This window comes from Notamacropus eugenii, chromosome 7 (assembly GCF_028372415.1).
Source record: "Notamacropus eugenii isolate mMacEug1 chromosome 7, mMacEug1.pri_v2, whole genome shotgun sequence".
In the NCBI taxonomy this organism is placed as follows: domain Eukaryota; kingdom Metazoa; phylum Chordata; class Mammalia; order Diprotodontia; family Macropodidae; genus Notamacropus; species Notamacropus eugenii.
The window spans coordinates 142,440,395-142,455,415 of NC_092878.1; the positions used below are offsets into that span (position 1 = coordinate 142,440,395).

Genomic DNA, 15,021 nt, shown 5'->3' on the forward strand with positions numbered 1-15,021 from the left:
TAAAAAATACTACAACTGAACAAAAAATTCAGATAAACTTAACAGCTAAGAACATGTCACATATTAATTTCAGTTATTAACCAGTCTTGCAAATTTTGACCATGAATAATTGAGGTAAAAATTCCCAATATTCTGAACACTTCATCTTTGATGAAAGGTCAGATGAGATCCTACTGGCACAGAAATGAATGATTTAGTAGGCTTAATAATAAGGAAATAGCACTCTCCCTATCCAGACTGTAAAAACAAGCTGGGGCATGATTTAGTTACAAATATATATAACCAATAGATTTCTTCAACTGACTCAACTTCCTCTTCACTTTTCCCTACTATCCCAGCCCTATCCCTTGGTCTATGGTCAAAGAAAAATGCTGTCTAATTCCATGAAGAAAAGTTGACTTTTTCTACTCTGTATAGAGAATTTCATAGTAATCTAGATTTAAATCAAATACCACTGTAGAGGGGAGTTTTATACTGTAGCCTGAGCTTATTTTCCCCCAAAACCTACACAAACAGGAAGAACTGAAAAGGACTAGTTGTGAGTCCTCTTGCCCAAGTCACAAGGGCATTTGTTTCATTTGTTTTTCAAGCCCAGCAGGATTGAGAGAGCTTCATGAAATGTATCGCTATTTCTCCTTTGTGTATATGTGTTATCTGTCTAAGTTAACTGCCAAGTGCAGAGTCCAAAAGACACAGTTCTCTAATTCTGTCTTCCTGTAATGCCCAGCACATTTTTCTGAAGCTAATATAAACTAAGAACAAAACAGCTCCCAGACAGAAGTCATCAACCATTTTCTGGAGCAGGAAGCTAAAGTCATAAGTATACAGTAAACCGTTTAATCCGCGCTTTGTCTGAAGAGATAGAAAGATTTTGTCATGACCTTATTCCAAAGGTAATCCCAGAGCAGTCTGCTCCTTTAATGTTGTCTCCTAGCATTGATTAAAAAAAAAACACAAAACACCACAAACCCTAAAGTGGTAGGCTAGAAGTGTATAATACCCTGAGGAAATGATCTGGCAGCTCAGTAAATACCCTAGAGTTTACTGATACTATAACAAACACAGAAGATAAATGAGAAATAAATATGGCTCCACCCCAACCATTGTCTTCTAATACATCTAATTCCACATTCTGCCAATGTTAAAAAAGACATCTAGATAGAATTCCTTTCGAAAGCACCAATTCTGAGTAGCTTTAGTCAGCGGGGACAACAGTCACTTATTATAAGAGGCAATATACTCCAGGAGTGTATACTTGTACCCTCCAGTAGCAATATCTATCCCCTCATTACCATAAAAACCAAAATCACTGGGATATGGTAATGGCTTTAAAATTTTGCTACAGTGTCTTTATGAGAATAGTATCTTACCCTCAAAAGGTAAAACTGGTCTTTATGTAGATGGCAATTAGGATGTTGGCTAGGTTGGTTCTATAAACAATCTGCCCCAGGGCTGGAATCCATCAAATTTATTAAGCGCCAGTCCAGGCACTGCACTTAGACCCAATGGAATCACTTGACAAATAAGCAAAATCATTTACCAGTTCTTCCTAAACAACAGAGTTTATTTACAAATTTGCAAATCTAGAAGAAGATTTTCTTAAGTTTCTGCTAACAAAACTCTATACAATGCTTCACTGAGTACCTTTCCTCTGAAAAGTTCTAAGTGTTGTCTGACATATACTTTACGTTACCTTTAAGAGACAGGAGCAGGTATTATCCCCATTTTAGAAGTAAAAAGCAAAAATGTTAAATCAAACCAATCTCCTACCTTCCTTCCCAAAGGAAATTCAAATTGTATGTCACACAGAAGTGCACCTGTGTCCTTCCCGCCTAGTTCCTACACCTGGATGTGACTCATGGGAAAACCCTTTCAGAAACTGCTACAGTGCTAGTTTGAAGTGTCTCTCTGACAAGGCAGAGGTGGGAAAACAAATTTAATACTACAAAGTTCAATTCTGTAATGGAACTGCTGCCAGATTCCTTGCAAAAAAGGAAGCAGAATGGTATTTTCATGATAAATGGCCATTAGCATCAGGTGGCTTCAGGAAAAAACTCACCTGATGTAAGCAAATACTATGTTTTACCATCTTCATTAGACAAAATTGTAAAAGGCTTCTCAGTAAAGCTCAGTTCTGTCTGATTGTCCCAGAGTTCAATTAGCTTTGACATTTTATCAGCTGCATAGGACTTAATTCATTAAACCATTCTCCTGAGGAAACAATAATTTCCTATATGCAGTCAACTTCTGAACATCTTACCTAAAGACCAAAAATGAATAAAATAAATTCACGTTATTAAGTAAAATATGGTACAATAACTTTAAAACATTGAACTTTGTGTATGTCTCAAACTGACCACATACAACTAGTTACATTTTTTTAAACCTCTTTCCATTCCCAGTATCCCCAGAACCTTTCTCTCCATTCCCATATTCCCAGAACATGAGAGTAAGTTCTTAACGAATGCGTTTTTACTGACTGATTTATTGATTTTAGCCTTAGGAAGAAAGTTGGACAGTTTCTCATGGCGTTCTGGGCAAGGGAGGATCTAGTCTAGCAATTTCTAAGAAACCACACTCACCCCTAAACACATCCAGTAATCAGAAAGCTAAAAATTCAGATCCCTGAAAATGGCTAATTAATGTTTTCAAAATAAATTATACATCACAGAATCATAAATCATACTGTACAACTTAGTACTAGGAACCCTAAAATTATAAGGCTAGAAGGTATCTTAAGGAATCATGAAGGCAATTTTCAATTAGGACCATATGGAAATCTTCCGGAGGGTTGAAATCTGCTCTTTTTAAAGACCTCTAGAAAAAAAGACTTCAATCTCCACACACAACCTCCTTTGAAGTTAAGTGCCAAAGAAAAACAAAGACCAGGAAAAACCTGCACACACTGATAAATAGGGGCCACTGCCACTTAACTTTTCCTGTCCTGACCAGGACTGAGCATCGTAACTTTAAGAATGAAGAAATCTCTCCAACTTATATTTTCCTTTAATAATCAATATTTTCTAAATATTATTAAAGCTCATGTTTTAAGTGATCTTAAAAATATGCTGATCAAAAGCAAAATCAATTTCCTAAATACAGTTTTAAAACAATTATATCTATAGCCACTCCTCATCCCCAATAAATAACATCCTTGAAAATCTCAAGAGGTGAGGCTCTAAGACTTTTTTTAAGTCTCTAATGACAGCCCAAAAAAAGAATAGCCACACCACTTGTCAATTACCTATCAAATTTATGCAAGGGAGGGAATATGGGAGGAGCAGGTGATACTCTGGCATTAATTCTTACATCTTTAGAATCTCTTTTGTTCTGTGCCTGATACAGAAATGATTCTAAATCTCTTGTTAAGATGCCATCTCCAAACAGAAAAGATAAACGGAGAAAGAGAAAAGAGGAAGGACAGGAAAGGGAGAAGGGTTAGAAGCATTTGTTACTTTTAGGCATTTTTCCCATTCTACCTTATTTTATGCTGTTAACTACCCTAAACTAAATAACCAACTTGCTCCTGAGGCCACAGCTCCACAGTGATCACATAGCACGGCTGGACAATGTGGCGCACTTACCTCTGTGAACATGTCTTATTGCCTTCCTACATGGCGATAGAGATTCCCTGTTTTCATACATTCCCTTGTCAGCCCTAATCAATGTCAATGGGTGAGTATCTTTTGTGCTGGCTGCTGGAGTGGAAGCCCTGATAGGAAAGATCTTTTCATCTCTTCTCTTGCACTGAGCCATGAGAAGCACAAAGTGCTCCCAGGCACGACTAGCTCCCTTGGCTCTGCTCCTAAAAATGCTCTCTCAAGTACATGGTTGCTTAGCAATGTTTGCCTTCCCTCTGTACATGTGAAATTGGCAACATCTGTCCCTTAGGCAGTTTTGACTTGTACAAGCACCAAGTGGGTAAAGTTTAAAAACACACAAAACGTGCGGCCTTTTGGAAGGGAGGTCTACTGCCCCAAACGGCCGGCAGTGAATGACCCTTGCTATGTATATGTTACACTACAACAGAATGTCAGATTGCCAGAGTAAAGCAACGGGAAACCAAACCAAACAAAAAAATTATTCAAACCACCACTGGGGAGCTCCTATTAAATCTCAAATAACAAGTTATTTCTGTTTTTATATGTTTATACTTACACTGTTGGAAATTAAAATCCAATTTTAGTAACATTATGAATTGTATTTTTAAAATCCCTTATTTTCAATGAATACATATGATTGCTACAGAAGAACTAAAGGAAAGTAAAACAATTCACTCATAGAACTAAGTCTATTATTAACATACTCATATCCCAAAACTGAGGAAAGCCACCTGTGAACAGCTACAGGGCAAGAGTTACATGAAGAGTGGATTTTTAAAAATTCATTAACCCCCAAAATAACATTCTTAAATTCAATATAAAAAAATCTTTGAAATTCTCTGTAAAACCCAGCAGAAAATGAAAAAGAAAGCTTTTTCCATAAATACAGCAAGGCTTACGTGGGAAGGAATTAATTGCTTGCGATTAGACCATGATAATGTAACAAAAATTATAACAATATGTAAATCAGAAGTGTAGAAGAATGGCTAAGAGAGAGTTTCCTCTTCTATAAAATGTGAGCATTGAACTTGTGGCCTCTTTTCTGAATTTGTGATCCTGTGAAATTAATTAGAATATTTAGTGTCATAATCAAATTATAAAACAGTTTTAATATAAGTAGAAAAAATATTTTTAAAATTGATTTTTAAAAAGGGGGGGGAAGGTCAAGATTCTCAAGGGAAATGAAAACCACTGGGAAGGAAGGGTGCTTTTTACAAGATCCCAAAATACACTACACAAAGCAGCAGTCACTCGAAGTATTTGGTACCACACAACAAAAAAACAAACAAACCAGAAAACTGATGAGGGAAACAGATTAAGTAGAAGAGATTATTCAGAAATAATTAACAACAGTTATATAATGTTTGATACAGCCAAAGGCACAGACTACTAGATGCACAACACTTTTGACAAAAATGCTGGGAAAAATAGAAAGCAGTCTAGGAGACATCAGGCCTATTTTAGCATCTCTCACCATATATAGCATGATAAGTTTCAAATGGATACATGTCACAGGTATAAAAAGGTCACATGGTAAATAAATTTGAGAAGCAAGAAAAATGTCTTTAACCACTACAGAGAGTAGTTGATGAAACAAAGAATTGAGACGTGATCAAATGAGTGATTATAATTACAAAAAATTGAAAAGCTCCTGCACCAACAAAAATCAATTCAATTAAAACCTGAAGGGAAGCTTAATAGAAAAGGAAAAAAAAAACTTTACATCAAGTTTCTCTAATAAACGTCCGACATGCCAAGACTTATAGGGTACCGACTCAACTATAGAAGTATACAATCCATTTCCCAACACGCAAATGAAGAAAAGGATATAAACGAGTAGGTCTCAAAAGAAGAAATTCAAATTACTGACAACTATATGAAAAATGCGTCCTATCACTAATAAGAGAAAAGAAAAATAACAAAACTCTTGAAACAAATCACTCCTCCATCCTTCCTCATAATATTAGTTCAATAGCTGGCTTGCAATTTTTCTCTCCTCCCCTTGCCTTCATAGTAGGGAATCTGAACATACATACTATATTGACTCCCCCTCAAATACCCTAACTCCTCATTTCCTTAATCTATTATGCACTTCCCATGAACTATTCTACCACCTCACTTTAGCCATACACAAAGAAGGTCATACCCTTGATTCTACTATCATTCACAAATTCCATGTTCAAGAAATCTCCAATCCCCTTATCTGACAATAATCTACTGATTTTTCACCTGTCCCTCTGATTTCCCTTGCATAACCCTATTCCTCATCCTTATCTCTAAACCCCTAAATCCCTCAATTCTTTCCCAGGTCATCTCTCCAGCACTAGTCACTCTCTCCTCTTCTCCCCAACTTGACACCTTAGTGAACCAATTTAACTCTATACTGTACTTCTCTCTATCCCCATCCCTTTTTATATTTATGACCAGATAATTGTCAATCTTGGATCATTTCCACCATTCTTCACCTTCATGCCTATATTCATGCTACTCAATGAAGACTGAGAAAATCACCTAACCACTCTGACTGGGTCCATTATAAATTTGTTACATAACCTCAAACCTGGGTCCTCACTGCTGCTAGGCAATTCTACTATACTTTCCTTATCAACTTACTCTACACCTCTCCCCACAATGGCTCTTCCAAACATTTCATACATCCTCAAACCTCCCATGACTCCTCTTCCCCACTCTTTCATGAGGGAACTTTGCCTTATATTTTACCGATGCCCATTCTCCTTGAACTCCCTCCTTTCCCCTTTTCCTCATCACCTATCACTGAGCGGACTTCTGCCATTCTCTCCTCCTTCACATGATGAAATGGTCTTATTCCACATCATAGCTAACCTCTATACTTGTTCATGCAATCCCCTTCCATTCTGTCCCTCTCTGTTATCCCCACTCTTTCACTTATTTTCAATCTCTCCCCTGTACTAATTCATTTCCTACTCCATACAAACATGCCCATGTCTCTTTTATCCTGAAAAAAATTAGCTTTCACCCAGTACCTTGGACCCTGGGCCCCAAGATCTGTCCTCCCAGAATCTCCATTTAAGGAAGGAGCCCAGGTCAGCCATATCTTTATTTCTCACCTGGCTCTGGACTTCTCCACAGGCTGGCACCTTCTTTTCTACCTCCTACCATTTTTTTTTGCTTCCTTTTGTATTTTGTCTTCCCCCATTACATGGTAAGGTTCTTAAGGGCAGGGATTATCTTTTCCTTTACTTCATATTCTCAGCATTGAGTACAGGGCCTGGCACATAGTAGGTTTAAACTCTTTACTCCCTTAACAACAACTCAATAAAGTATATATTTCAAGTATTATCATATCCATTCTAGAAAGGAATCAACAGATTAGCCCAGCATCATACAGCTACTTAAGTGGTGGAATCAGACTTAAATACAGATCTTCTGATGCCAAGTTGATGCTATTTCGTCTCTACCACCCACACCCTATCCCATCTCTATTCTGTTTTGGATATGTGGAGTTTCAGATGGTAGAACATATCCAATTCAGAATGGTTGTCTTGCTTTTCCTAACACAACATTCCATCCTTTCCACTGGTTGTCTGGCTCCCATGTCTGGAAAGTGCCCTCCCTCCTCGCTCTATACCTCGGAAACCTTGGTTTGCTTCAGAACTCAGCTCCAGAGCTATGTCATCCTGAGAACTTTACTAGACCTCTCCCCTGCTGCCCTTACCTTCTCTGCATCTTGTACATACTTATAGACAGGATATAAATTATTAAAGTTTTAAACACACTAAAACTCTGGGTATACCTTGTATCTATGTGTGCTACCTCCGCCCATTACAATACGTCAAATAATCCATCAGTATTTATTAAGCTCTCGTTATATGACCAGCCCTGTTCTAAAGCTGGAGAAAAAACCACAAGGTGTGAAACAACAAAAACTACAAGTATTTATTAAGCACTTAGTATGTGCCAAGTCCTGAGCTAAGCCTTGGGAATAGAAACTGAAGCTGAAAAAAAATGCCAGTCTCTGCTGTCAAGAAACTTATATTCTAATGGGGGAAGAAAACAGTTAACAGGAAGCTGGGGGTGGGGAGAGAAGTGAAGAAAGAAGGATATTTCAAGCTGGTGTCCCATAGGTACCTCAAAAGTCAATATCCAAACAGTAGTTTTACTTTGACCTGGAGTATTGGAGAGAAAGCAGAGCGCAGCTTAACCCTGCCCAACAACCACCACCACCCTTTCCCATCCAACCTCTCTGCTCCTACCCACCTTTCATTCTCTGTTTTGTAGTCTGTTCCATCTAGACCAGACTGTTTCCTTTCTTTACTTCTTGCCATTTTCTACCATGTCCATGTCTTTGCTCATGTTCTCCTATGCACTGAAATATTTTTTTCCTTCCCAATATCTACCTGCTGGATACATTCTGTGCACTAAAAACCAAGTCTGCTAACAGTTTTCTCCAGGACATCTCCTTAATCCCCTTGTTATCTGTCTTAATCTCTTCTTGGTATTTTGTATGTGGTCTATCCCTAATTAGATTTTAAGCTTAAAAACCAGTCTGTCATTTGTTCTTTGCACCCTCAGAACCTAACACTGATTTAATACATGGTACAAGATTTTAAATGGACATCTAGGTGGCATAAGTGAATAGAGAACCAGGCCTGGAAGCAGAAAAACTCATCTTTCTGAGTTCCAGTCTGGACTCAAGATACTTACTTACTAGCTGTGTGACCCTGGATAAGTCACTTAAACCCTGTTGGCCTCAGTTCTTCATCTATAAAATGACCTGGAGAAGGAAATAGCAAACCATTCCAGTATCTCTGCCAAGAAATCCTCAGATTGGGTCACGAAGAATCAGATACACACAAGCTTTTTCAAATTCTATATCTGGCATTTCTTGGTCTACAATGAGAAAAGCAAATATCCCTGCCCTCAAACAAACAATTTTTGTTGTAGTATTAAGTAGTCAAGGTTGTGGAAACCAGCTCAGCTGGTCAAGTTTTTAAACTATGCTATGCTTTTTGCTGAGCACAGGGTACAGAGTGACTTTCTCTCTTACCGGTTTTCCCACAAATTGTATACACACTCAATTCTGTAAGATAAAGTACAGCTGCTAAAACCAGCTTAGTCTGACTGATCCTTGGGTAACCCTTAAGTTGATGCTTGTCTTCAGTTTTTCTTTCATGATCGTATATTTAAATTGAAACCTGATGGAAAAATCTGAATCAGACAGTTACCCTGACCTCTCTCAGAAGAAAAACTTTTTCTTTTTTGCTGGGAATTGAAAATTCTTTAAGAACTGGGAATCACTTGCTAATGCTGAAAGGAGGGGAATTTAAGAATACCACAAAGTACCAAATTGCATCAACTGAATCAATGTACTTTTTTTAATCTAAAAGGGAAAGAAAATAATAATAGTGGGGTGAAAAATTTTTATTTCATAGTAAAATCCTATTTGTGTCAACTGATGCACTCGGTCCTTCAAGTGTTAAAGAAATCTACATCTTCCTGATTGACCAACTCACCTTTAGGCAATCTTGCCTTTCATTTTTTTTTCTATTTCTTACATCACCAGATATCCCACAATATCCTGCCTCCTTCTTTCCACCTCCCAGAGAACCAGTGCATAAGATAAATATTTTTAAACAGATAAAAAGTCAACACAACGGATCAATACGTTGACAAAGTGTGAGAACATGCAATGTGTAACACCTGCGGCCCTTCCACCTTGCAAAGGAGTAAGTTGGGGGTGGCTTCTTATATCACTTTATTTGAGTCACATTTGATCTTTACAGTTTTGTTAAATTTCCTTTTAATTCATTGGTGTCTTATTCTTTCCATTTACATTGTTGCACTTATTGTATACGTTGTGTTTTTCTTGGTTCGGCTTACTTCATTGATCAGTTCATAGAGATCTTTCCATGCTTCTCTGAATCATCACACACATTTCTCATAGCTCAGTAATATTCCGTTATACACAGTTTGTTTAGCCATCCCCTACTTGCTGGACAACCACTTGTTTTCCATTTTTAACTATTACAAAAAGTGCCAGTACAAATATTTCAGAGTATATGGGACCTTTTTTCATAATGACAGTTCTTTGGGGAATAAACCCAGTTATGAAGTCTCTATGGAAATTTTAGTCACTTTGTTTGCATAATTCTAAATGCATGGACTAAGGAAAAACGTATTTAATGATAGAAAACTATTACATGAAGTTTAGCAGGTAAAATAATTTATGCCATTAAATAGTTTTGGGTTTGGAGAACAGATTTTAACCCAGAGGTGGGCAAACTGCTGCATCAAGGTCACATGTACAAAGGCCACTAGGTCCTCAGTCATGTAAGGATACCACAAACTGCAAAAAACTTTAATCCCAGGACAACAAAGCTATGTTCAAGATTTTTTAAAAATAAATTGCTCTTTCATAGTGGAAGAAAAGAGATGGGAGGGAAGGGTATTATAAAACCCAACTATATACACATTCAGAAATACAGAAAAGAGTTTTTTTTCTCTCTGACTTGCTTTATAAGAAGTTAGCATATAAAAGGAAAACAACTCTTTTTTCAACTTCTTTCTAGAAATTCCACCATAAGTCAGCTTTTAATCCAATCACTCCCTGCACTCTTCTCCAATAACAAGTCATGCCTATAATGTGAAAGTTAAACTCTTCAGGAAGAGACCTGGGGGTGGGGGTGGGAGATGGGGAAAAGAATATTCCTTATTTTTCCCACTACTTTAATTTCTTTTGATGAGTCAAAATATTCAATTCTGACATCACTTTGACTTCTTAAAATGTACACATGCACACAAAAACCCCTTTACTGTAAGAAATGAATAATTAGTTAAGGTGTGTATGTGTGTGTGTGTGTGTGTGTGTATGGGTAGGAATGACTACTTTAGGGAAGACTGTCAACTGAATACTTCTTAGCTACCTCAGTCAAATCGCATGCTCTTCTCCAGAACCTCGCACAGTAAATGCCAATCACTCCATCAAGTTAACCAGATACTTCCCACCTCCCCACCCCCCAGCACCAGGATCTTGCAGTAAGCCTAGTAACAGTGCAATCAATAACAGGTGCTTGGGGGTTGTTAGATCACAGCAAGGGACAGATCTCATTCCATATTCAGGACTACCCAAGGTGGAGAGTCAAGGTTAAAATCTTAAGCTACCAGGAGGAGCTAACTACTTCCACCTCCCACTTACACTTTAATTCAATAAAACTGGCCTCTTTCCATTTCTTCAAACAAGCCATTCCATCTCCTGACTCCAGGCATTTCCTCTGGCTGTTCTCCATGCCAGGAATGCTCTTTCCTTACGTCTATCCCTTGGTTTCTCTGGCTTCCTTCCAGGACCACCTAAAATCCTAATCTTCTACAAGAAGCCCTTTCCAATCTAATGCATTCTCTCAGTTGATTTTATTTCCAATTTATCCTGTACATAGCTTGTTTGTATACAGTTGTTTACACGTTCTCTCCTCCATCAGACCATGACCTCCTTGGAAAAAGAGACTTTTACCTTTCTCTGGATAGTCCAGGACTCGGCTTAGTGCTTACCACATCAAAGGCCTTAATAAATCCTTACTGACTGACTTACTGCAAATATAGAAAAACATGCACATCTGGTTTATAAAAGAGACCACAAGTTGAGAAAGTGCTAACATTCAAATAGGGGTTATGAGGACTGAGAAGACCTTCATTGTCCTAATGTCTGCAGAGATGCAGCTGAACAGGACTGGAGGATGGAGGAGTGGTTTTTTGAATATGGTATGCAAGAAAGGAAGAGGAAATAGAAGGGACTTACTCACAAAACATAAAGACGAAAGAAACAAAGAGGAAAGAGTGGGTGGAAGTGGCAACACTTAAACCTCAGACCCAGGTGAATCATACAAAGGAGGGGAGAACACTCTCACACACGCATGCACACACACACGTTACTGGATCATACTGCAGAAATACATTATACTCAATGGAGCAATAGAAGGAAAGGGCAGGTGTCATTTAGGAGGGAGGGTAAAGCTGGTGAAAAATTTCTAATAAGCAAAAAAACAATACCCTCCAACTCTAAGAATTAAAAGAAAAGGAATATTAAAGCAGTAGACAAAAGTGACTTGTTCTCTTCTCTCAAAAATAATTCTTTCACAACAATCTTAAAAGGAACAAAATAATTTGCTCCAGTTCTTTAGTTTCTCACCCACTACTGAATCAAACTGTGCCTTATTTTCATGACTCATTTCCAAATGAGACCAACTCTCAACGACAGATAAGACATAATAGAAACGGTAACAGAAAAGGAGCAACAGAAGACAACGGATAGCGTGTTGGACGCAAAATCCTCCTCTGTCACGTAATAACAGCTGTGTGAAGCTGAACTGAACCTTTTAACCTCTCTGGACCCCAGTTTCCACATCTGGAAAATTAAAGAACTAGATTAGAAGACACCATGATACTGAATTTTTTTTTTTAAGTTTGCATTTATTCCTAATTTCAGAAACCAAATACTGATAAACTCTCTAAAGGCTTACCTCTCAAAGGCTTTTGTCCTACTGTTCTTCCTCTATTATGTTGCAGACCTCATATATACCACCCTCAAATCAGGCTTCTAAGTACAAAACCAACGCGCAAAATTCCTTTCCATTATCAGTGATTCATCTCAAGTCTGCGTTCCCTACTCTGACAAGAACCACCATGACAACATGGCAGATACAACCCTACTGCCCCATGCTTTGAACAATTCCCTCTGTCCACAAAGCACAAAGGACCCAGGGAATGCCACTTACCTCCGTGGACTCTGGAGGCATTTTCAACTTAGATAGTTTGGTTTTGACAGTCCCTTTAAAATCTGGTATTTTCTCATAGGAATGTCCATGGTAATCCTCAGGCAGTGGTTTCAGTTCAGGTGACTCACTTGGGGCCTGATCTTGACCATCCATGGGCCGAACATATGCCGTAGGCTTCTGCTGCATGGCTGTGGTTTTTGAGGGCAGGGAGGGAGGGGGGAACACTTGAGGAGGAGGCTGGGAAGTTGGTATCCCTAAGCTAGTGACCAGAGCCATACTCTGTGGCACTGTCTCTTCCTCTTTAGACTCAAGCACTAGGTGCATGGGAGATTTAGCTTGGGCACAGCCCTTACTATTACCCTTGCTGCTTCCCAGAATCCTGGACCCAGTTAGTTGGTTGGAATGTCGAGATGCCAATGGTGCAACTGAAGAAGACAATGCAGTTGACGAGCGAGAACCTTCCATCTCTAGGGCTGAGTCGGAAAGCTCAATACAAGGGGTTCCTTCAGGCCGGTGGCGCTCATCTTTCTTGTTCTGACTCCTATGATGGCGTTCTTGACCGTTGCAGTACTTTCCTTGGTGCTGAATGCCAGACATACCATCACTTTTGACCTGTAAGCTCAAGGCCGGTTCCATTCTTGACTGAGTCGCTTTTGGACAATGAGAAGGGATGGAAATAGAAGACCCAGAGGCAGAAGTATTAATAACTTGGTGATGGACACTATTGAAAAATGATAACTGTGGAATATTATTAGTCTTCTCAGGATAGAATAAACATCTAGATTTTCCTTGCAGGGTTAAAGGGATGCTACTTTCTTCAGGGATACCGAAGAGATTCGGGTTTTTGGTACTGATCAGCTCCTTGACTTCTTCATAATTACCCAATGTGTTCTGAATCCTACTGGACAATTCATCTCCTTTGCTAGTCTGAAAAAAAAATTAAATAGAAAAGTGTCACAATGAAAAACTCCTTGACCCAGAAATCTCACGCAGTATTCATTCACAACAGCCCTCTTTTTGTGATAGCGAAGAACTAGAATAAAAAGGAGCTATAGGTTGACTGGGAGCTGGCTAAAATAACTGAGGTACATGAACATAATAGAAATATATTGCTGTTCGAAATAATGGATTTAAGGAATTCACTTACTAAGGGAAGTAAGCAGAAGAAAGTAAACAAACACAATACAAAGTGATCAACCAAAAAGCTGTGCAATTATAAGGACCAAGCTTGGCCCTGAAGAGATAACGTAAGAGACCCTGCACAGGGCATATACTATCAAACTCGGTTGACCTGTTAGTTAATTTTGCTGAATTATCTCTTTCTTATTTGTTGTTCCTTATGAGGGGATGGCTCTCAGACTAGGGAAGTAAAAATTAAAGACAAATAGTAAAAAATAAAGGGAAATTATATGACCTTCCAAGCCAAAGCTATCAGGGAATGATTGTTCCCAGTTCCATGACTTTTAAAACCTTAGCCATGTGGTATGCATATTTTTCTTAATTCTTTAAACATGTCATTACAATTAGAAAAATATTTTTCTAATTCAACAATTTTGACTACTGTACAAAGCGACTTGCACTAAATTGTTTTCAGCACAAGCACATGTACCCTCGTAAGTGTAAGTACCTTATAGGGCTCTCCAAAGAGAGGTACGTTCACAGGGAAGGACTTTTTCTCTTGGTGAACCTCTTGGTTGCGTCTCTCCTTCTCTCTAATTCGAAGTAAGTTTCTATCTTCATTATACAGGCTGCTCAGGTGCCACAAAGGAACACAGAAGGGAAATTACATCAGTGCCTAAGTGTTTAAAAGCAGAGTAGAGATACAGATACAAAATCTAACACTCTCCTTTTAAAGCTTGATTACTTTTGGAGACCAAACCAAGTAGAAGAACCACCGGACAAAATGTTGTCTAAAGGAACAATATATCCAAAAGAAACTTCTGAGTAAGTTTAAAATCTAACACACTCAAGAGTTGACTCAAAATTGAATTATCTTCTGAGGAGTAAATGGGAATGAAATAAAATAAATGGCTTTTCTCTAAAGTGTTTATATATGAAATTAGGAGTATGATATAAATGCTTGAAGAAGACAGAAAGAAATGAAAACTTTAAGACCAAATTCTTCTATTGTCAAGTTTTACAGCAGTAACGGACATCACAGAATCACCTAGCTCAGCTCATTTTAACAAGTTGGGAACAATCCCAGGGAGATTTAAGTGACTGCCAAGATCACATAGCCAGAAAGAAGAATATTTTCCAAGATCTATATGGAATTTTCCCTTAAAAATAAAAAGATGAAAATAAAACAAAAATTGCACTGATGTCAGGACCAATGCAGTTAAAACATGATATCATGTACATTACCTAGGAGCAATGTAGGTGGAAAAAGTCACCTAAGGCTGTATCCCAAAATGATCAGAAAAATGGGAAAAGGTCCCACATGTGCAAAAATATTTATAGCACCTCTCTTTGTGGTGGCCAAAAACTGGAAATCAAGGGAATATCCATCAATTGGAGAATGCCTGAACAAGTTGTGGTATATGAATATAATGGAATACTATCGTGCTCTAAGAAATGATGAACAGAAGGACTTCAGAAAAACCTGCAAAGACTTACATGAACTGATGCTGAGTGAAATGAGCAGAACCAGGAGAACACTATACACAATA

The 15,021-nt window shown here is 38.1% G+C and overlaps 1 protein-coding gene across 12 annotated transcripts in view; it reads right to left on the minus strand.

The window, feature by feature from the left end:
• AFF1 (ALF transcription elongation factor 1) overlaps positions 1-15,021 on the minus strand; it is a 168,134-nt gene that overhangs the window by 64,075 nt on the left and 89,038 nt on the right. For 8 of the 12 annotated variants that reach the window (XM_072622540.1, XM_072622538.1, XM_072622537.1 and 5 more), the window contains 2 exons: positions 13,980-14,100; positions 12,353-13,279 (listed from right to left, as the gene is read on the minus strand). The exons of the other annotated variants lie outside the window; for them this stretch is intronic. In XM_072622540.1, the coding sequence (XP_072478641.1) occupies positions 12,353-13,279; positions 13,980-14,100 (1,048 nt within the window). The remainder of the gene's footprint in view (positions 1-12,352; positions 13,280-13,979; positions 14,101-15,021) is intronic. 12 annotated transcript variants of the gene reach the window in all.